The 23895-nt window shown below is 44.9% G+C and overlaps 1 protein-coding gene across 1 annotated transcript in view; it reads left to right on the plus strand.

Annotated features, from left to right (window-relative positions):
- Positions 1–23895, plus strand: part of smap1 (small ArfGAP 1) — a 129455-nt gene that overhangs the window by 31313 nt on the left and 74247 nt on the right. The window contains exons 5-6 of the mRNA XM_056292162.1: positions 8710–8766; positions 13423–13485. Coding sequence (XP_056148137.1) covers positions 8710–8766; positions 13423–13485 — 120 coding nt within the window. The remainder of the gene's footprint in view (positions 1–8709; positions 8767–13422; positions 13486–23895) is intronic.

Raw genomic sequence — 23895 nt, forward strand, 5'->3', positions numbered from 1 at the left:
GATAGTCTCAGCAGGTGTAAACACGACTGCAGCAGAAACGCCTTGATGTTTCTGTCTGACGCCTTCCGAATCGTGGAAGTGACCCCTTCAACAAAACAAAATAGACAGTTTGCGTCTTCTCACCCACTTTTTCTGCAGTGTGCATTAAAAAAAGAGCTCTGACGTCAGTGCTGACACAGTCCATATGAGAATGCATAACTGTATGAATATGAAATGTGTGATTGGGTGGGTAGACCCACAATTCAAGATTCACAGGTTTTTTTCACATAACTTCATGTACAAGTGCAGTAAGCAGTGAAATTATTTTCATGGCAATTTCAAAACTGTGCAACAAAAGAAATGCACAACAATGATACTAAAATGAATATAAAATACAATGAAAATACAATTTTTTACAAAAAAAGTTAAAAATATATATCTGGGGAATATTCCCATAGATATACATGTTTACCATGTGCAGTTGCTGTGTACAATACAAGGTCAAATGTGCAGTTAGACTGAATGAGTAAAGTGGAGAGTGTCTGAGGCAGAATGGTAAAGTGGTAAAAGTGGCAGTAGTATTATTGTTATGTTGAGTTTAGTGTCCTTATGGCCTGGGGTAAGAAACTTCTGAGTCTCTTGGTGTCGACCTTGTGGCTATGGAGGTGTCTGCCTGACCACAGCGGCTGAAACAGTCTGTTATTTGGATGATGGGATCCATTATAATCATTCCAGCCCTGGTTCTACACCGCCTGGTGTAGTACAAGTCCTGTGGCGGGGAAGAGGGGTGACTCTGGACCCGGTGGTATGCTAAGTCGACCGTACCACTCTGCAGGGCTCTTAGGACTTGAGAGGTGCAGTTCCCATACCAGAGACCGTGATGCACCCTGCCAGGATGCTCTCGGTGGCACCAGAGTAAAAGGTTTTTTTGGATCTGTGGGGAGACACTGAGCTTCTTCAGTTGCCTGAGGTGATAAAGGCGCTGCCTTGCCTTTTTCACCAAAGTGTGTGTGTGAAGTGTCCATGTTAGGTCCTCAGAGATGTGAACACCGAGGTATCTGAAGCTGCTCCCCCTCTCTACTGGGACCCCACTGATAGAGAGAGGGGTGTAGATCTTTCGCTGTGCCTTTCTGAAGTCCACAACAAGCTCCTTGGTTTGACCGGTGTTTAGGGAGAGGCTGTTGGCCTGGCACCATTGTGACAGATCCTCCACCTCTTCCAGGTTGGCCGTCTCGTTGTTGCTGGGGATCAGGCCCACCACTTCTGTGTCATCAGTAAATGTAACGATGGTGGCGGAGCTGCTTGTGGCCACACAGTCGTGTGTACAGACGGTAGAGCAGGGGACCCAGGACACAGCCTTGGGGGGCTCCTGTGTTGAGGGTGAGAGAGGTGGAGGTGTAGCTACCCACTTTAACAACCTGGGGTCTGCCGGTCAGAAAGTCAAGGACCCAGATAACCCATCCAGATACAGATGGCATGATAACGCCAGACATCCACTGCAGCCTAATTCGCACAGTGATGCCATGTTGGCGCCGGATGCCTGGAAGAGCAGATCTACTCTTGTGACACTGACAGCATTGTGTTAAATATGATGCAGTGTTGGGTCACAAATGTAAAGAATGTCTTCGTTTTCTTTTCTAGTTCCTCACCCTTTTCAGGTCTTTTCATTATCAAGTTGAAATATTAAAGAATATGAGCCCGGACACAGATGTGTTAGCATGGGATGCTTTCCTCAGTGCAGTGCTGTAAAAGCTTGCGTGTGTGTGTGTGTGTGTGTGTGTGTGTGTGTGTGTGTGTGTGTGTGTGTGTGTGTGTGTGTGTGTGTGTGTGTGTGTGTGTTGGAGAAGAGAAATCAATGTGTCTGTGTGAAGCAGGAGGCTGTGACTGTGTTTGCATGGGTGTGTGGGTCTTTGTGCAGAGATTATGTTAGTGAGTTTGTCCGTGGGTCGCACCGCTCTGAGTTGTGTGTGGGCGTGTGAATGCTTGGCCATCTTGTGTGGAGAATAAGGCTTTCTGTATGTGTGTGTGTGTGTGTGTCTGTGTGTGTGTGTGTGTGTGTGTGTGTGTGTGTGTGTGTGTGTGTGTGTGTGTGTGTGTGTGTGTGTGTGTGTGTGTGTGCACGCACCTGCAGGTTTGGTTGCACCTCAATGATCAATCAGGCTTCAAAACCCAACCCGGGACAATAACATGGCTCACATTAAATTTATTTTTAAGTTTCCCGTTTCATTTGTCTTCTGATTCATTTTTTGTCCCTGCCTCGCGCTCTGCTTTTGTTTCCTGTCTCGCTCTTTCATTCGTTCAGTCTTTCTGTTCTTCGTGTTTTTTTTTTCCTCTGCTGGTCCTCCTCCTCTGACTCCAGCTTTCACTTTCTTTGCCTGCTCTCTGTGCTTTGCATTCCCTCTGTCATTCTCTCTCTCTTCCTCTCTCTGCTGGTCTTCTCTCTCTCTCTCTACCCATCTTCATCTCTCTCTCTCTCTCTGCAGGTCTTCCTCTCTCTCTCTGCTCGTCTTCATCTCACTCTCTTTCTCTCCCTCTTCCTTACTCTTCCTCTCTCTCTCTTCTTCTCTCTCTGCTGGTCTCTCTCCCGGTTCCTTTCTCTCTTCCTCTCTCTCTTTCTGCTGGTCTTCCTCCCTCTCTCTACTCGTCTTCATCTCACTCTCTTTCTCTCTCTCTTCCTCTCTCCACTGGTCTTTCTCTCCCTCTTCCTTACTCTTCCTCTCTCTCTGCTGGTCTCTCTCCCGCTTCCTTTCTCTCTTCCTCTCTCTCTTTCTGCTGGTCTTCCTCTCTCTCTCTCTCTCTCTCTCTCTCTCTCTCTCTCTCTCTCTCTCTCTCTCTCTCTCTCTCTCTCTCTCTCTCTCTCTCTCGCTCTCTCTCTCTGTCTTTCTCTTGCTGTCTGCTGGTCTTCCTGTCTCTTTCTCTCTCTGCTTGTCTTCCTCTCTTCCTGTCTCTCTGCTGGTCTTCCTCTCTTGCTCTCTCTCTGCTGGTCTTCCTCCCTCTCTCTCTTTCTCTCTCTCTGCCGGTCTTCCTCCTCTTCCTATGTCCTCTTCCTCTCTCTCTTTCTGCTGGTCTTCCTCTCTCTCTCTCTCTCTCTCTCTCTCTCTCTCTCTCTCTCTCTCTCTCTCTCTCTCTCTCTGTCTTTCTCTTGCTGTCTACTGGTCTTCCTCTCTCTTTCTCTCTCTGCTGGTCTTCCTCTCTTCCTCTTCCTGTCTCTGCTGGTCTTCCTCTCTTGCTCTCTCTCTGCTGGTCTTCCTCTCTCTCTTCTCCCTCTCTCTCTTTCTCTCTCTCTGCCGGTCTTCCTCCTCTTCCTATGTCCTCTTCCTCTCTCCGTCTTTCTCTGAAGCGTAGCCAGCAGCTTAACTCTGATCTAGGATCTGTTTCTGCCTCCCACACAGACGGCACAGCTTTTATATGCAAATTAGTTATTAAAAAACAACTCTTTATCACTTTAAGCCGTTCTGTGCAGATTGAGGGAGTAGGAGAGCGAAGGCTACGCTCACCCTGAGCTAAATTAGCATGTGTGTCGGTTTGTGTTTGTGTTGTCTTGTTGGTTTGGATGTAGGGACGGGGAGTTTTGTCCCTGGGACTCATTTGAGCATGTTAGCATAGTGACAAGAGTCTATTTATGTGTATATACACCGTTTTTATTGTGCTCTCGCACCCCTATTACTTTGTCCCTGACAGTACGCTCGACGTTAAGATTGGATGTACTGGAAAACTGTCTACGCCTGAGCTCATCACTCACCAGCGAGCAAGGTGATACAGGGTGTGTGTGTGTGTGTGTGTGTGTGTGTGTGTGTGTGTGAGGTCTAGTATGTGTGTCACACATTATTCCAATGTCACTGAAGTCAACAAGGCGTTGCGGTGCATCTTGAACACTGTTAGGAGGTTTGTGATTGGCTCAGAAATGTCACATGACCTCCGAGCATTAAAAGCAGGTGGCGACTAAGGGAACCTGGCTGCCTTACAGGCCTGTTCAGTGTCATGGATTTCCACAAACCCTCACGATGATAACGGTTCCCTTTTTCTGCCAATACAGAGAAATTAAATTGTTCTTTTGGAAAGCACTTATGCATCTGCTTATGGGGAAAATCCAGCAATGCATTAAATATTAAATTTTTTGGGGATTTTTTTTTCAGCCCTTTTTCTCCCCAGTTGTACTTGGCCAATTACCCCACCCTTCCGAGCCGTCCTGGTCATTGCTGCACCCCCCCTGCCCAGCCGGGGGGGGGGGTGCAGACTACCACATGCCTCCTCTGATACATATGGATTCACCAGCTGCTTTTTTTCACCTGACAGTGAGGAGTTTAATCAGGGGGACGTAGTGCGTGGGAGGATCACGCTATTCCCCCCAGTTCCCCCCCCCCTTCCCCGAACAGGCACCCCAACCGACCAGAGGAGGTGCTAGTGCAGCAACCAGGGCACATCCGGGCTTCGCACCTGCAGACAGCCAATTGTATCTGAAGGGATGCCCAACCAAGCCGGCAGTAACATGGGGATTCGAACCGGCGATCCCTGTGTTGTGGAATGCATTAAATATTTCTAAAATGTGGACCAAGTCTTGTGTGCACAGTTCTCTGTTGTCAGCCAAAGACTCAAATGGTCTTAATAACCTTCAGAAAGTTGGAAATTTAGCAGTGCGTTATGAAAGCCTGGTGATGTCCTACATAATCTCTGACATTATTTTCTTTACAGTCGTAAGATTTGTGTTGTGCTGATGGTTTCAACAGTGTTGTGCCAACTCCTTCTTGTTGCAGAACACACCACTCATGCATCAGGAGCAATCCTACTGCAATCGGTTAAAGCCGGTTCCTGCTGCTACGAGTTTAATGGGTTATTTTTCTTCCCCATCGTGTATTTGCTGCCCCGTTTCAATGGAGCCTTACAATTTAATGCTGAGAGAAACATGGGCTGGCCACCACAGAGCTGCAGTAATGCGCTCTGTAGAGCAGAAGCGAAGGACCAGTTATGGAAGCGGCTAATGGCACATGTTTTGGTAAAGCTTGGCCCCACAGTGGCACACCGAGTAAACGGAGTTTAATCACTTTAACATGAACCCGGCGGGGTTGGTGATTTCACCGGACCTCAATAAGGGAATACAAAATGCAAGATGTAACTAAGACTGCATATATGTACTTTATAGTATATCTGAGCTGAACCCAGAGATTATTCTCGTTACTCTATTGCAATTGTGTTTGTTTTTGGATCAATCACTTATTTATACGTGAATGCCATCACAAGTTCCCAGGGCCCAAAGTGATGCCTGAAACCTGTTTCGCTGACTAGCAGCCAAAACCCCCTGAAATATTAGTTTTATAATGATACGAGTTGGAGGAAAGCAAATAAATCTTAGCATTTGTGATTTAATAAGGGGTGGATACTTGATATTTTTACTTCATAAATGATTTAGAAAGGGGCGTCTGGGTGGTGTGGTGGTCTATTCCGATTGCCGGTTCAAAAATCCCCGTGTTACCTCCGGCTTGGTCAGGCGTCCCTCCAGACACAGTTGGCCGTATCTGCGGGTGGGAAGCCGGATGTGGGAGTGTGTCTTGGTCGCTGTGCTAGCAACTCTTCTGGTCGGTCGGGGTGCCTGTTCAGAAAGGAGGGAGAACTGTGGGGAATAGCGTGATCCTCCCATGCGCTACGTCCCCCTGGTGAACTCCTCATTGTCAGGTGAAAAGAAGTGGCTGACGACTCCACATGTGTCGGAGGAGGCATGTGGTAGTCTGCAACCCTCCCCAGATCGGTAGAGGGGGTGGAGCAGCGACTGGGATGGCTCGGAAGAGTGGGATAATTGGCTGGGTACAAAATGGAGGGGAAAATAAATAAATAAATGATTTAAAAATGCTAATTGATTACCAAGTTTATAATTGATATGTTTCCTGTTGATCGGTTGATGGACTAATGGTTTAAGCACCATATACGTATATTCCGTTTAGTTGCTGCCACAGTCTTTCAACAAGGAATATGGAGCTGCTGCCACCTCTTTCACCATCACTTCTACCTTCCTAAATATCTGCACAACCTCCGATCGTCCCATCTCACCAAGTTTCTACCACTTCAATTAATATCGACCCTCCCCCCCATCTACCATCCCCTCCATCCTCCCTTCCCTTCAGACTCCTCTCCCTTTATCATCCTCTTCACCATCCTCATCCTCAGTCCATCTGTGCCTGTTCAGTGCTGCGTTGGCATCTCACAAGACGTCATCAAAGTCTGGAGAGGTTTTGAAGAGCGGTGGTGATGGGGGGAAGGGGAGGGGAGCATCAACAGAATAAGTAAGGAAAGAAAGAAGAAGACGATACTCTGGTTTGGTGTCTCAGCTGTGCTCTTTTTTAACCACCACCGGCGACAAAAGCTGCGCTCCTTTGATGACTGAACCACCGAGGGAAGGAGCGACTGAGGAGAGACGGAGAGATAAAAAAAACAAAAAACGAAGGATTCGTCTGTTCTGCCCTCAGAAAGAAGCGCTTAGTGGAACTTTCCACCCTTAGGTGTAATATATATAAATATATATTAAGATAGATGTAGGGGAAAAAAACTTTAATTCATAGCGGTACAAGCCTGTTTCATGCGTCATGCACCCATCAGCTGCCAAGCTGGCTATACAACAAAGAGAAAAACCCAGCAAATAAATGCTATGGTGCCTCGCGCCACGCCCCTAGTTGCGTTGCCCAGCAACCAATCGGAGGATAGGAAACATTTGAAAAGTAACATCAGGAACAATACAGCCAATGAGGGAGGGACTGGAGCTCATTTTGGAAAAAGGTAAGGGCTTAAAGGGCCGGGGCACTGTTGAAATAGCATACTTTTAAAATACAACAAAGTAAAATAACATCTAATGGGGTACTTCACGTACATCATCTAGTGGTGTGGGTCCGGAGCACAGCCAGAAGAGCAGACAGGCAAAACGTGAAAATACAGCATCCAATAACGGTCATCATATGTATATCATCCAATGGAGGGGGGGGGGTGGAATAATAAGGACAATGGATTATTTGTAATTGTAAAGCAATTACAATTACAACCCCCCCCTTTCCATTGGATGATATACCTGTGATGACTGTTATTGGATGCTGTATTTTTATGTTTTGCCTGTCTGCTCTTTTGGCTGTGCTCCGGACCCACTCCACTATATATATATATATATATATATATATATATATATATATATATAATATTAATGGAGAGAGATGGAGAGCTTATACAGATGTATCCTCTCTCTCTCTCTCTCTCTCTCTCTCTCTCTCTCTCTCTCAGAACACCTTTATTCGGCTTCTCTCAGAAGCTGGTAGCTAGCGTAAAGTGCGGGTGACATTTGGCTAATGGTCCTGTATCTGGACTGGGCATTAGAGGGGCTTTTACACTTCACTCACATGCATCTTTGCATGAACCTTGAAATCTAAAATGGGTCATGCGCTTCTCAACAAATGTTACCGCAGGCCTTCTTTTGAATGCTTTTTTTTAAATTTCTTTTTCTTTCCCCCTCTCTCCCTCCTCCTCATTCATTCATTCATTTGTTCATTCACCTCCTCTCTATTCCTCAAGTCTGTCTGGCACCGGAAGCTTCTTTCTGTGGATGAACACAAAAATAGGGAGGGTGTCTAAACACACAGACTCAATTTTCCATGGTTGAAATCAATACAAGCCATCAAAATGCTGCTAAAGTGGTTATTCATTATTTGTCCGTGCTAAAAAATGCCATTTCTGATTGTTTGTCCCACTGGCATGTTTCACAGCAGCAGCCGTTCAATGTATTGGCGCTCTGTAATTGCTCCTCTATAATTATGCTGTTTTTTCGTTGGTGCCCCTGGGGTCTGCCTTTCTCGCCAAGTATTCAAATGTCATGGTACCTGACAGGAGATGTGTTGAAGAAGAAGAGGAAACTTGCATGTTGGGTGTGGAAGAGAAACCGACAGCCAATAAAATGCAAAGCTTGTTACCTCCGGCTTGGTCAGGTGTCCCTACAGACACAATTGGCAGTGTCTGCGGGTGGGAAGCCGGATGTGGGGATGTCCTGGTCGCTGCACTAGCGCCTCCTCTGGTCGGTCAGGATGCTTGTTCAGGGGGAGGGGGAACTGGGGGGAATAGTGTGATTCTCCCACATGCTATGTCCCCCTGCCGAAACTCCTCCCTGTCAGGTGAAAAGAAGTGGCTGCTGACACCACATGTATCGAAGGAGACGTGGTAGTCTGCAGCCCTCCCCGGATCGGCAGAAGGGGTGGAGCAGTGACCGGGATGGCTCGGAAGAGTGAGGTAATTGGTCGGGTACAATTTGGGAGAAAAAGGGGGCGGGGATTTGGGTGGAAAGACTTCAACAGTGCTAGCCACTGAAAGAAGAACTGGAGTTCTTCTAATTTGCAGCAAACCAGCTGTCTCGCGTCTCACTCTTCTTCTCTCACAGGTCACAGGCAGGTTACAGGTCATTGTGTCCCTATCGAAGCCTACACGTGTCGATATATATATTTATTTAATTTGAACAGAGTTTTTCCCTGCAGCTTTGAGGGAGAATTCATTTGGCTCAGCAGCTAGTGATGCTGGGTTTTGTCTTGTGTAGAGAGAATCCACCTCCAGCATTCAAACTACAAGCTAACGCCGCTTCTTCCTCTGAAAGCTCTCTGGCGTTTTGGACTTCTTCTTTTTTTTAATCTCATTACGTTTGTCTTTCACCAACCTTTTGTCAATTTTACCCTTTCCCATCTCTCTCCCTCTCTCTCTCTCTCTCTCCCTCAGCAGAAGCCATCTGAAGCCTCTCCTTCGTCCCAGGCTGCTGAGAAGATCAGACAGGAGGTGTGTGTCCTGCCGGCTTTGCACATTTTTGTTGTTCCATTTGAAAGCGTCTCTACTGCCCCAGCCGTGTTCTGTTTGGTTGTGTTGTTGTGGTTGCTCCTTTTTTGTGTTTGCAGCCTGGGTCAAAACGGGAGTTGGGTGACACACACACACACACACAGACTGTTTCATGGATCAATTAAGCAGACTTGAAACGGTTTCATAAATTCTGCGGTTGAGAGCTGGAAGTGAAAACATGGGTTTATCCCCGGGTATTTTCAGAGATAAGTCGACACGTTTGACCCAGTTGTGGTGTGGTTGCGTTTGGTTGATATGTGTAAAGGTTGTCTTTTGTGGTGTGGTTAGTTTGCTTTGTGTTTGCATGTTGGTGCGGCATAGTGAAAATCATTGCATTTTTTTTTTCTTCAGAGCAAGACTTTCATGACATTTTTCCCATAATGGCTAGACTTTTGGGTTTACCTGGTAAGCCAAAGCTTTCCATATGGAAGCCAGGCTGTCATTATCTAAAGCCCTTTAGTCATTGGTGTTAGCAGAGGGGCATCTGTGGAGCCAAACACAGCCGAACAGCAACGCTGATGTCCATAAACATGACATCAATAGTCCTAGCAGTCGTATTATATGCACATCAGCTTTGCTGTTGGAATGCATTATAAACCCCTTTTAGAGGATGATATCGACATGTTTGCAGAATGATGCCGCTGATTTAGTGAAATGAAGATGGAAAAACTGAACCTCTAAAACAAAACAGAAACCGTCATGCATGCATGTTACATTTATAATTTTGCTTCCTGACAATGTGTTATTAACGTCATATGGGAAGGAATCAGAGGGCAGGGCCAGAAAAGTAAACTGTCGGGGGCATCCGGGTAGCGTGGCGGTCTGTTCCGTTGCCTTCCAACATGGGGATCACCGGTTCGAATCCCCATGTTACCGCCGGCTTGGTCAGGCATCCCTGCAGACACAATTGGCCGTGTCTGTGGGTAGGAAGCCGGATGTGGGTATGTGTCCTGGTCGCTGCACTAAGGCCTCCTCTGGTCAGTCGGGGTGCCTGTTCAGGGGGAGGGGGAACTGGGGGGAATAGTGGGATCCTCCCACGTGCTACGTCCCCCTGGCGAAACTCCTCACTGTCAGGTGAAAAGAAGCAGCTGGCCACTCCACATATATCAGAGGAGGCATGTGGTAGTCTGCAGCCCTCCCACAATCAGCAGAGGGGGGATGCAGCAGAGAGTGGGGTAATTGGCCAGGTATAATTTGGGAGAAAGGGGGGGGGGGTAAAAAAAAACCTCTCATACTGGCTGCTGGTAACGTCTGTTACCAGCAGCCATTTTTTTTTGCGGAGAGACTGATGTACTTCTCATAATCAATTGTTGTGCCTCAAACCGTTCCCTATTTCATCCATCCATCCATCCATTAGCCAAGCCGCTTATGCTGCTCTCAGGGTCGCGGGGATGCTGGAGCCTAGTGAATTACATTACAGTTCATTGGATTTCGGGCACTGATTAATTTAATTGATTTGGCGAATATTGAGACGCTCTGGTGACTAATTGACGTCCGACACGATTCCAAAGCAGCACGTTGTAGTAAATACTATAATTTAAATTTTGCACTTGTTGAAAATTGGGGGCACCACTTTCTAGAGGAAAGAAAATTAAAATAAACCAAATTAATCAGTCACAAATCTGCAAGTTGTGAACTCTCAATTCAGGGATCTCTGTTCTTGCTCCAACGAAACACACACACACACACACACACACAAAAGATAGTAATTATGTCACCTCTCAGATGAAGAAAATACAACAATGACTTGCTCTGGATGGGAATATTTATTGACTAATGGGATAAATGAGTGTGTGTGTGTGTGTGTATATATATATATAAGAGCAAGTAGTGGAAGAAATTAAATGTGAATGATTAAATGAATGGGGAAAATAAATGAAGGGATGGATGAGTGAATTGGCATTAAACTAACTACTTGTTGCTGACAGACTGAATGAATTAATATCAGTTTGGAGATTAATGAAATCAGAAATGAATCTGAAAGCAACTGAGGCGACTAAAGCCAACTGGAAAAAAGGGACAATTTAGGGTAGCGCTTTCGCATCATCTCTCATATTCAGAACCAATGAAAGATGGTTCTGCCCTACTTAACCTCCATAACATCTTTTTCAGATACAGCCCAGTCAGAACTGTGTGTGTGTGTGTGTGTGTGTGTGTGTGTGTGTGAGAGAGAGAGAGAGAGAGAGAGAGATTGGAGGACCAAGAAGGCCTCCAATAAAGCTTGTTCTTTCCTGTAAAGTTCAAAAGTAATTCATGATTATAACATGAGAGATAGAGAGAGAGATCATTGTCCTGTCTGCATCATATGATGAGGTTAGAGATCATTGTCCTGTCTGCATCATATGATGAGGTGAGAGATCATTGTCCTGTCTGCATCATATGGTGAGGTGAGAGATCATTGTCCTGTCTGCATCATATGTTGAGGTGAGAGATCATTGTCCTGTCTGCATTGTATGGTGAGGTTAGAGATTTCTGTCTCCATCGTATGGTGAGGTTAGAGATCATTGTCCTGTTTCCATCGTATGGTGAGGTTAGAGATCATTGTCCTGTCTCCGTCGTACGGTGAGGTTAGAGATCATTGTCCCGTCTCCATCGTACGGTGAGGTTAGAGATCATTGTCCTGTCTCCATCATATGGTGAGGTTAGAGATCATTGTCCTGTCTGCATCATATGATGAGGTTAGAGATTATTGTCCTGTCTGCATCATATGGTGAGGTGAGAGATCATTGTCCTGTCTGCATCATATGGTGAGGTGAGAGATCATTGTCCTGTCTGCATCATATGGTGAGGTGAGAGATCATTGTCCTGTCTGCATCATATGATGAGGTTAGAGATTATTGTCCTGTCTGCATCATATGGTGAGGTGAGAGATCATTGTCCTGTCTGCATCATATGGTGAGGTGAGAGATCATTGTCCTGTCTGCATTGTATGGTGAGGTTAGAGATTTCTGTCTCCATCGTATGGTGAGGTTAGAGATCATTGTCCTGTCTCCCTCGTATGGTGAGGTTAGCGATCATTGTCCTGTCTCCATCATATGGTGAGGTTAGAGCTCATTGTCCTGTCTCCATCATATGGTGAGGTTAGAGATCATTGTCCTGTCTCCATCATATGGTGAGGTTAGAGTCCATTGGCCCGTCTCCATCATACGGTGAGGTTAGAGATCATTGTCCCGTCTCCGTCATATGATGAGGTTAGAGTCCATTGTCCCGTCTCCATCATATGTTGAGGTTAGAGTCCATTGGCCTTTCTCCATCATATGTTGAGGTTAGAGATCATTGTCCCGTCTCCATCATATGGTGAGGTTAGAGATCATTGTTCGTCTCCATCATATGATGAGGTTAGAGATCATTGTCCTGTCTCCATCATATGGTGAGGTTAGAGATCATTCTCCTGTGTCCATCATATGGTGAGGTTAGAGTTTCTGTATTTGTGGAGATGAGATTAAATCTTCTCCCTGTGATTAACAGTGATGATAACCTGGAAGGGTTGTTAAGTGAACCACGTGAGGTGTCACGTGAGGTGTCATTTTGGCACCTGCATGTGAGGTGAATAGGAGGCCACTTAGGTGTCTGTGTTTGTATGCCTGGGATCACTACATCAGTTATTAAATTTTTACATGAGATGACCACAATTATGCTGTCCTCAAAGTGCGTCACTATCTTGCAGAGCTAGACAGCTAGCGAACAACTAAGCATTCGTCAATAAAGACCAAGGCGTGACTTTTCTTGATTTTACTGAAGCAATGATTTTGTTGTAAAACTGAAAATAAAAACAGAAAAAATACATCATTATACATGACTTAAGACCTAACAGAATTCTATTAAACCAAGGATTTACATCATAACCAGCTTATGCTAACAGTCTAAACGGCACATGCTAACGTTAGTGTAGCTTATTAGCAAAGACCACGGATTAACATCAACATTTTGTTTAGTGCTAGGTATAATTCACAATTACCGTGTAACAACTTATAGACATGTTACTTACAGACGAATAGTCTCCAAGGCTCTGCATGTAAGGAAATATTTATTTTTAACCACTAAGCACAACAGTCACACAATGTCAGCCCACTTGCTAATGTTGGGTAACGTTAGCCATAGCTAGCTACGTTTTCCTGGAGCTATTGTAAGTAGAATTAGTTATGTGTGCATTGCAAACTGTTAAATGTTTGTAGCAGTAACAGTTCTTACATTTGTAAAAGAAAAGGCTTGGCTTCTTGTCTTCCATCTCACCGCAGTTCAGAAAGAGTGGGACAGTGAAGATCATCAGCATGCTCACTGGGTTTTACGGTGCAGTCTGTGAATTTTCTGTGGTGCAAACCATTTTGACATTGAGACATCCTAGGGAATGTCTGACTCCCTTGGCAGGTCATTTACCTTCTGAACTAGGGAGCGCTTTGAGATGTAATCATTGTACGAGTGTGTTCTGACTGGTTTTGGGGGTGGGTTAGGTTAAGGGGGTGCACGTGTATTGGGTGAGTTGGTACGACATTTGAACCATAAATGAAAGTTGTGTCTTTTAAACACGCAGTCTCACATGTATATAACACAATGACATCAACAGCTATATCCACCATCTTCCTTTTTGTTCCTTCACAGAAAGAGCGAGAAAAGAAAAAAGAGGAGAAGAAGTGGGAGAAGGAGCCTGAAAAGATAACAAAGGTAAAAGCCATGTTCGTTATTTATGGATTACATATTACCTGAATACGGTCAGATTGCCACCACAGGATGATGACTGGATTCAAATTCTTCCATTGATGTTCACGCTATAATCTGCACCAGACATGGGCAACCACGTGACATGCATGTGACTGGGCAACGAGAAACACCAGGTGGTTTTACTGATTGGCATACCTTCAGTCAAAGGAGACAGACCAAGTAGTGAACTAAGAGGAGCCAGGTAGCTGGAAGGTTGCTAGTTCAAGTCCTGGTCCAGACAGAGTTAAATCTTAAATGGTGGACAATACTATGCAAGATCCACCACCACGTTTATTAGCTACTAGTGGACATTGGCAATGGGGCAGCGTCTGAGTGATGTCACAGCATTGCTGTCGCTATGGATGCGTCACAGGAAGTCAGACATGCAGAGCACATTAGACAGTACAGCATGGCTGTGTTTACAACACCAACTCACATATATGTTGCCATATATCCGATAATATTAAATTACGCAAAAAACGAAGAAAATTACAACAAACTGTTTACTTCTAATGTAGTCTAGTGCATCTGATGTCTGGCTTCCGTTTGCTGCGAAGCTTCCGCTTCTGCTTGGGTAAGGCTACAAATAACTCATGGATGCTGCCCCATTGAAGATATCCTTCGACTTTGTCCAAAAGTTCACCTATTGGAAGATAAAATAAATAAGTTAACATCAAATCATATTACTTTATATTTTTCTACTGTGTGGGTGTGGGGGGGTCAGGTTATGTTCTTCTAACATGGCATTATCAAATGGTGGCCCTAGAAAAATTATAAGCTTTGAGAAGCTCATGACATGTAATTTTTAGTTTACAAAGGTTAAAAAGCTGAGATTTTTGGTATTTTGGAGCTCTCCTGTTTTGTGTTCTTGTTGATCAGCTTCATGTTGTGACTACTATTCATCCTTCCCAATACAGTTTGTCAATGGTTTTTCATTCTTTCCGAGACTGCCTTAATAATTTAGCACTTGTGTGAAGATGCACCTGCAGTTTGAGGTATTTAGCTCTTCTGAACGCTAAGTTTCCTCTTGATTTTAAAATGCAGCCACACAGTAATGACACAGCTTAATGGCATTCAGTCAAAGTCCTACTGCAGATATCCATGTACACTTCTCTCCTTTCCCCAGTAGCTGAACAGCTGTTGCATTTATCCGTAAGTCTCATCAAAACCCCAAACTGTCTTCAGATGTAATTACTCACCTGTCCACAGAGTAACCGCTTGAATTAGATTACAAAGACTTTCGCATGAAGAGGAAGTGGAATTGGGGGGGGGGGGGTGTGACTAAGCAACTTTTGGATTGAATCAGTCCCCAATGGGTCATACATACGTCTTTCCTATTCGAGAGCTTGTTTCTACTGTCAGTTCTTGTTTTGTTTGAGTGTTACATTTCATGCGAGCATCACTTCAAAGACAGTTTCAGGCGGATGCACTAGGTATCGACAACTACATCAAGTTTAGCAGACTTGTGTGTTTGACTTGCTAACAAGACAAGCTGTGTCTGGAGAAATAAGCCAGTTGAGGAAACATTGTGTGTGTTAAAGGTCATCCCAAGCATTTCATAAATGATTCTGAGGGCGGCACGGTGGCGCAGTGGTTAGCGCGGTCGCCTCACTGCAAGAGGGTCCTGGGTTCAAGGTCCTGGGTTCGAGCCCCAGGGTAGTCCAACCTTGAGGGAAGGTCGTCCTCTGTGTGGAGTTTACATGCTCTCCCCATGTCTGCATGGGTGTGTGGGGGGGGGGGGGCCCTGTGTGATGGCCTGCGGCCTGTCCAGGGTGTCTCCCTACCTGCCGCCCAGTGACTGTTGGCATAGGCTCCAGCATCTCCGCGACCTGAGAGCAGGATAAGCGGTTCGGATAATGGATGAATGGATTTTGGGGGCTGAGTCCATTACTGTTATACTGACAGGGCCTGTCACATCTTAAAGTTGCTGGCCAGTTAACAGATTTGAACAGCCTGGTCAGTTGAGTTTTAATCAACTGACAGCCAGTGCTTGTTCCCTTAACTTCTGTGCACTGAGGAGGAAGTAAAACAGAGTAGACAATGAAGATACTGGGGCAGTTTATCAGAAAGTAGCCAGCATTTCCACTCTGGTGTAAATCCAGAGTTGTAGAGTTGTATTAGCACATCGCCTGAGGCAATATGGAAAATACTATCACGATAATGAGAAACTACATGATATCGACTAGGGCTGTGCGATATGACCAAAATTTCATATCATGATATAGGTCATTTATATCACGATAACGATACATATCACGATATAGCACATTTTCTGTAAATTCAATGAATAAATAGTTTAAATAAAATGACCACATGAAAAGGCCTATTTCTTATTACATTTTGAGAGGCTCCGGTGGGGAGAATCGGCGCTCCTCTCCGTCACTCAATACAGACGAGTGAAGGCAAGAGATGTGCTGGTTTCTTTGTTCCTCTCCCCTCACTAGTTCCCCTGTTTAAGGTAATTTCTTCAGCAGTCCATCGAAAACGATGATGACTGTGATGCAGTTTGAGCTCGGCAAGCACGCCTGTGGGTCATCAGGCCCGTATTAGAGCGACAATATCGTCCACATTTGTCACAGACGAATGTCGATCGAGCTCTCCTCACATCACGCCTTGCACAGTAGTTAAGACAGTCGGTGTCGTGCCCCCACCGAACAGTCTCTCTGGACCTCAGAACCCATTCCTAATCGGTACACCATAGTGCAACGGGCTCAGTAGATAAAGAGGTTGCCCCACAGTGACAGCTTACTTGTCAAGTGATGCCATCCATTGACTAACAGAGTGGTTCCTCTGCATGCCATCTGATGTTTGTGCCGTTGGTCCGATAGGGCTCGTGGTCCTATTGGGCTCTTCTGCCGCAAACGCCACTGAGCGCCCTGCTGCCAGCGCCGTGTTGGATTTGAATTCAGAGTTACCTTCTCCTAGCCTTTGCCTAAAGAGGCAAATCTACAAGGCAGTAGAAACAGATGCAGATAGTACCATCTACTGTCATAATGCTAGCAGCAAAGGTTGTTTAAGGTAATTACCCTACACAAAGCCCTTTACACTTATTGTGAGAGCCAGAGGCGATTTTTGTACTTTTATTTTTGTGAGAGCCAGAGGCGATTTTTGTACTTTTATTTTGTTACTTTTATGTTGTTGTTTTTAAAGAGTTTCGGGTTAACTCGGTCACCGTGTAAACTATCTACTGCTGTTGTATCGCTATAGCATCCGGCTGCTGTTCCGCCATTGTTTGCGTGTAAGCTAGTCAGAGACTTTCTGTAAGGTGCTTAAAAATATTATTTCATCGCTAGAACTAAAACAGTCTAATCTACTTCATCACTATAAGAAGTCATTTCATATGTCAGTTAAAATATACAAGTTAATAGGTAAATGTATTTCACGTAAATTACTCCATTTTGTACACTGGTTAAGAATATAATTTACATTATTTAGAAAAACGTAGAAGGATAACTTGGTTGTGGAAACTGTGGTCCTGAGACTGTGTTTATACTGAAATATGTGTGAATTTGGTTGTACTGTGTGTAATCAACACTCGGTACAGACGAGCGAAGGCAAGAGATGTGTGCTGGTTTCTTCATCCCTCTCCCCTCACTATTTCCCCTCTTTAAGGGCGCAACATTTCGACATTATTATTATTACATTTTGACTGTGCTTTTGCGGCTCTCATCTGTAGACTCTCTCTTCACTGTTTGACGTGATTCTTGCGTAGGTGGCAAAAGAGGCTAGTGGTGTTTGAGTCTGTTGTGGGGACCGGCGTGCGGCCTTTTTTGCAGAGTACGGGTTTCTGGTTGGTGTCAGACCTCTCATACCCAAACCACATCCATATTGTAATGAACACGGAGGACGAGACTCTCTAGCCCAGGTCGGACCCTTTAGTCGACTGGTTAGCATAGTCGCCCGTGGTGCAGGAGACCCGGGTTCGCGTCCCGGCTGCAGCGGTTCCAGACTGCCCCCTGAAGTCGCTACAATATGGTAGAAGTAGCCCCTCTTTTAGGTACAAGCTCCTCGTTGTGTCCTGGCTGGTTGGAGTCCTTCTGTTCAGAATTACCCCGTTCTGTGTTACGTTCACTGTCTTCCCATGTTTGTTTGTATTGCCTTCATGCAAATTTCCTGCCTGCGTCCGTGCTGCGCAAAGAGCGGAAAGGCTCGTCCAAATGGTGAAAAATATTGCCGTAAAGAGTGTGATTTGTGACACAACGAAATAAACGATAGAGCTTGATATGAAACGATAGATGTTTTCTATCGTCACACGGCGTAGCCCTAATATCGACATATATATCACAATATCTGCTTCCATGTGCAAATATACGATGTTTAAGAGTCCAACTGAGGTCCATCACATTGAAGTTTGGCAATGAAAAGTATGTCAAACCAAAACTAGTTGCCAAATAATACAAGTGGATGGGCGTCTGGGTAGCGTGGCGGTCTATTCCATTGCTTACCAACACGGGCCTCTCTGGTTCGAATTCCCGTGTTACCGCCGGCTTGGTTGGGTGTCCCTTCAGACACAATTGGCTGTGTCTGCGGGTGGGAAGCCGGATGTGGGTATGTGTCCTGGTTGAGGCACCTGTTCGGGGGGAAGGGGGAACAGGGGGGAATAGCGTGATCCTCCCACGTGCTATGTCCCCCCTGGTGAAACTCCTCATTGCCAGGTGAAAAGAAGCAGCTGGCGGCTCCACATGTATTGGAGGAGGCATGTGGTAGTCTGCAGCCCTCCGTGGCTCGGCAGAGGGGTGGAGCAGTGACCGGGATGGCTCGGAAGAGTGGGGTAATTGGCCAGATGTAATTGGGGAGAAAAAAGGGGGGATATATATATATATATATATATATATATATATATATATATATATATATATATATATATATAACAAGTGGGACTTCAAGCCGACTTCAACAATGCAAACCTGGTAGACCATTACAAGTTTGTATGTGTGTGTGTGTTTTTTTTTGGGTTTGCTTGACAGAGAGTTTGCGTTTTCTGGGTCATGGTTGGTAAATTCAAAGTAAATCTATGACCCGCAGAGCAGTGAGGGAATAATGTGCTCTGTGGTGCTACTATTGCATTTCATTGTGTGTGTTATTGCGTGTGTATTTTTGTTTTGTTTGTTACCGAGGGCTCCTTGGGGAGTAGGAATAAAGGCTGAAAGCAGAATCTCTCCTCACGCTGGGATCTATAGCTTTCCATTACGTTATTTAATGCATGCCCACTATTATCTATATTTGTGCACTTGCAGTGGTAGAATTTGCTCTCATTTGCAACGCAACCTTAGCGCATCAAATTCCTGTATTTCTGTCCTTGTCTTTGGGTTATGTTTGTCCTCTGTCTGTGTTCATCACCCTCTCTCTCTTTATTCTCCGCTCACCCTGAACGCCATTTTATTTTTTTTTGATTCGTGCATCTGGCAGTATTAGCAGTTCACCGGCTGAGCTCGTAGCCGTATCATCAGCTCAGCATGTCTAGGACGCATCCGCCATGATGGAGCACATGCTTCAATATTGTTTGTGACGGCCGTTGCTCCCAGCTCGCTCTCTGGCACCAATCGGAGGAGATTTTGTCTCAGGTTTCTGGTATTATATTCAATCCCTCCAATGTGGTAGCGATGTCGTGGGGGACACTGTGGAGAGAGCACAAAATTTGCCCCAATTTTCAGAAGAAAATCGATGTTAAAGAATTATTACATTGACTTCTAATGAAATTTTAGGCCATCAGCCTTAATTCACTGTCGATGAAAATCAAATTGTCTCCCCGGCCTAGCAGCTCGTGATAATTTTGCTGCTCCCCTGTAAAAACCTGCAAAGCGTTATGGGATGTTTACCATCTAGAATTTGCCGTCCTGAAACCCACCTTGGAATTCGTCCGGTTCAGTCGTTCTGTGGCACTGAAAGAGCTTTAGATCCATTACCAAGGCCTAATCCTGCACCGGCGTCATGAAACTGTGTTGCGTCCAATAATGGATTATTTGATTATGTGGTCACAAGCTATACAGTCCACTTCAGTATGAAATCAATTTGTTTTTTAATTGTTTCACCTTTCATCATTTTCAAACTCAACATTAAGTTATTACAGATTGTTGGAGCGTTGCTTTAAAAAACCAACAGGAAAATAGGAGACCAACTAAAGCCTTTCCTGTTCAACAAAGGTAGAATACAAATTGATCGGCACACAAACCGTATAAATCAACTTAGTTATTCCAAACAGTAATACCTAGTTGTAATAGGAATTACTTTCTTCTCTTGTGGTGTTTGAAAGCTGTCTATTTTAAAAAAATACATTACAAACTAAAATGAAGATATTCCAAAGTCAACGTGAAACTGTGGAAGTGGGAGGTATGAATATAAGATATTAATAATACGACCTTTTCAGATGAGACTCTCATCTCATCATCAGTCGCTTCTCCAGGGTAGGGCTGCGGTGGCAGCAAGCTAAGTAGATTACTCCAGATGTCCCTCTCCCCAGCAATGCCCTCCAGCTACTCCTGGGGGATCCCAAGGCGTTCCTGGGCCAGATTGGACATGTAGTCCCTCCAGCGAGTTCTGGGTCTACCCCGGGGTCTCCTCTCAGTTGGACATGCCTGGAAAATCTCCAAACGAAGGCGCCCAGGAGGCATCCTAATCGGATGCCCGAACCACCTCAACTGGCTCCTTTCAATACGAAGAAGCAGTGGTTCTACTCCGAGCTCCCCCTGGGTGTCCGAGCCCCTCACCCTATCTCTAAGGCTGAGCCCAGACACTCTATGGAGGAAACTAATTTCAAAATCAGAATAACTTTATTCATCCCCGAGGGGAAATTTCAGCTGCTTGTATCCGCGATCTCTACCCAAAGCTCATGACCATAGGTGAGGGTTGGAACGAAGATTGACTGGTAAATTGAGAGCTTTGCCTTCCGGCTCAGCTCTCTCTTCACCACAACGGTCCAGTACAATGTCCGCATTACTGCTGATGCTGCACCAGTCCGCCTGTCAATCTCCTGCTCCATCCTACCCTCACTTGTGAACAAGATCCCAAGATACTTGAACTCTTTCACTTGAGCATCAACTCATCCCCAACCCGGAGGGAGGGAGCAATCCACCATTTTCCGGTAGAGAACCATGGCCTCAGGCTTGACGGCCTTATTTGACATCTCAGATGGCCTCATCTGACTCATCAGGTCAGATGAGAATAAAGGGGGTTAAAATCATACAAAAGAGCGGTTCAAACATTGTCTTTTATAGCGTTTTAAAAGAAGACACTGTTCAGCTTTGTGTGTAAAGTAATGACGGGCGATGTGCTCACTTACTTTTCACATCTGTCTGTTGGCAGTCTGATGTTTTGAGGCAGAGACGAGGAGAAAGAAATCTGTGTTTAATCTGTATCATTACACTTTTATGATGAAACTAAGTTGAAGCAGAGCAAAATCTCTTCTCCACATTGCTGAAAAACATCTGCTTTATTGATATGCTAGCTGGATTTAATGCTCCTGATATCCACGCTGAAGAAAACAATTTGTGGACAACACTTCTCTTAACAGCAGGTACCATGTTTGTGTGACTTGGTACACAAAGCCTTCAGACTGAACAGCCTCGAGAGGAATATTTGTTGCTTTGTCAACCTTATCCCTATCAATATGCAACAGGGATAGCGCATGAAAAACCCCTGTTTTTGTGTTTGTTTTGGAATTAGATCAGTAAACCTTTGCAACAAAATATTTTAATTTTGCTTTTGTAATTTAGAAATGGTCAGATATCACGAATGAGTCAGAATCATGACCATTGTTTTCACCGGCATTTGGTTATATGGAATTCAAATGTCGCTTTCTAGGAAAATGGAAATGTGCGCTGAAGCACGCAGACGAGGCTTAAATCTATTAATCTCAAGTGGCTTCTGTTGATCTCGTCTATTTTGTTTCTCGGAGTTCTTTTTTTAATCAGTGGCTGACAACAAGTGGAGCCGATGCAGCCGACCCCGGCTTTCCGAACATGATGAAGTATATACTGAATGATTTACCAGCGTGTCATTTAGCACTTCTCTGTGATCAATGCTTGCCCTGCAATTAATCACCTGGCAGCAGCCAGCGTGGTGTGGTGGGAGCTTCCGTCAGGGCAGGTTGAGACAGCTGCTGAGCTTTACATGGGTGTTAGTGCACATCATGAGCCCACAAATACTCCCTTTCTAATAAGGAGGCTGGTGGTCCTATGTGAATGACCATGTGGGTCGATTTTCTTCAAACAACTCATGAAAGCATCTTTTTTTTTTTAACTGACCACTGAGCGCCCCCAGCGGCCAAAGGGGGAAGTGATTGTTGTTCCAGAAACATTGATCTCTCGAAAGTGGTGTGATTGGACAAAGATAGCAGACCGATTTCCCTGTTCAACATGATGAGAATACTCAGTAATCACTACCTAATATTAACCTTAAACTTAACCACTGCTTAGGGGGTGGCGTAGTGGTCTATTCTGTTGTCTGCCAATATGGGGATCGCCGGTTCGAATCCCCGTGTTACCGCCGGCTTGGTCAGGCGTCCCTACAGACACAATAGGCCGTGACTGCAGGTGGGAAGCCGGATGTGGGTATGTGTCCTGGTCGCTGCACTAGCGCTTCCTCTGGTCAGTTCGGGCGCCTGTTCGGGGAGGGGGGAACTGGGGGGGAATAGCGTGATCCTGCCATGCGCTAAATATAGCCCTAAACTTAACCCTAAAGTTAGCCACTACCTAAACTTAACTACTAGCTGACATTAATCCAAAACTTGTCCACTTCCTAACCTTAATCCTAAACTTAACCATCACATCAATTCAACCACTTGCTGTCACCACTAGTCTATACCTGCCATGTCCAGTTACGAGGGGAAAATACCTCCTTCTTCATGGCCCAACCGATAAGTGTTTTGATCATTTTTTGTGGATGTAAAAATCGGTCACTGTCAGACATATACATTGGACACATTTTGTTGTTCTGACAGTCAACGTATTTGGACGTTTCAAGGCTCATCAGGCAGTCCACTTGTGTCCTCGTAGCCATCTGATCACTTGGCTGTGCTGTAAATTGACCACTGAGCTGTTTGTTTTTGGTCTAACATACAATATACCCTAGAGTATGAAATAATTGAAGAGAATTAAAAACTTTTACTTTTTTGACTTGATTGTGAGTTCTGAAAGGATCCTCACTCACCTAACGTGTCCAGAGCTGAGATCCATCAGTATGATCCAAGCAGAATGGTCACCTACAGCTACAGTCCTTAATTCAAAAGTAAACCGAAGGATCGCCCCACTACCAGAGTACAAACCACAGGACAGGAAGCTGTTGTCATTCCCAGATTGATTGACAGGTCTCTTAATACAAGGACTGACACTAAACAACAACTAAATCGGAGTTTGTAATGTTTTCTGACACTGTAAAAGGTTTGTTCACATCCCTAATGGTGGTTGTAATCATCATCACCATCATCATCATCATCATCAGTTCCGTAACCTATGGAGCTCGTAGGAGCACAGCTGATGCCTCAACAAGTCCGGTTGAGTCATCATTGTGTTTCAGCAGGGGGAGTACCTGGTGGTCTCTGTCTCCTCTGCAGGTATGGATGGCCGATGGTTCACAGAGGAGCTCGTCCGCCCTTTGACAGGTTTTGTTTTTAGTCCTGCTGGGTGTCCACACACCTTCCTTACAACAACCCAAGGGTTGAAGTAGGGGTGCCGGTTTAGTCGCAGATGACCCGACAGTTGCAGTTTAGCGTCGTACCCAGGACGAAATAAAACGGACCCACATTTTCTATGCCATCAGTTGAGAAAGACACAAATTGCTTATTTTCAATCTAGAACTGACTCTCCAATAATGTATGTAAATATACCTCCACTTGATATGGGCAAATAAAGCACTTTAATGGGCCTTTGATATAACACAGTGTGTTAAGCTTTTTCTGTGTGATGCACAAGAATGCTGGTGCATCGTGCAGGTCCCCACATCCCCATAGGAATTACCCCCCGACACACACACCCTGCTAACCCCCCCCCCCCACTCCATTCCCCCACCCTGCACCTATCCTGCAGCAGCACTGATCACACCACTTGTGGATGGAGCAACAATTCAGTTGTGCAGCCAAAATTAAAACCTCTACACAGTAGACATGTCACTTTTATTGTCAGTAAGATCTAATTGCGTGTTTGTTGGAGAGAGAATTTTTTTTTACATTTTAAAACAAGTCTTTAACAAAAAAAAATTATAAAGAAAAACAAGACTTGATGTCTTTTTAACAATATAAACAATATTTGTCAAGTACTTAACATGCATCTTTAACATTCCCATTCAACAACAGCTCAAAACATAAAATGGAAAACAGATAAGACCTCTTTTATCCGAGCTCTGCAGCAAAAACCAGCTCATCCTCTGCGGTTGAACGCG

This window comes from Lampris incognitus, chromosome 13, assembly GCF_029633865.1.
Source record: "Lampris incognitus isolate fLamInc1 chromosome 13, fLamInc1.hap2, whole genome shotgun sequence".
Taxonomy (NCBI): Eukaryota; Metazoa; Chordata; class Actinopteri; order Lampriformes; family Lampridae; genus Lampris; species Lampris incognitus.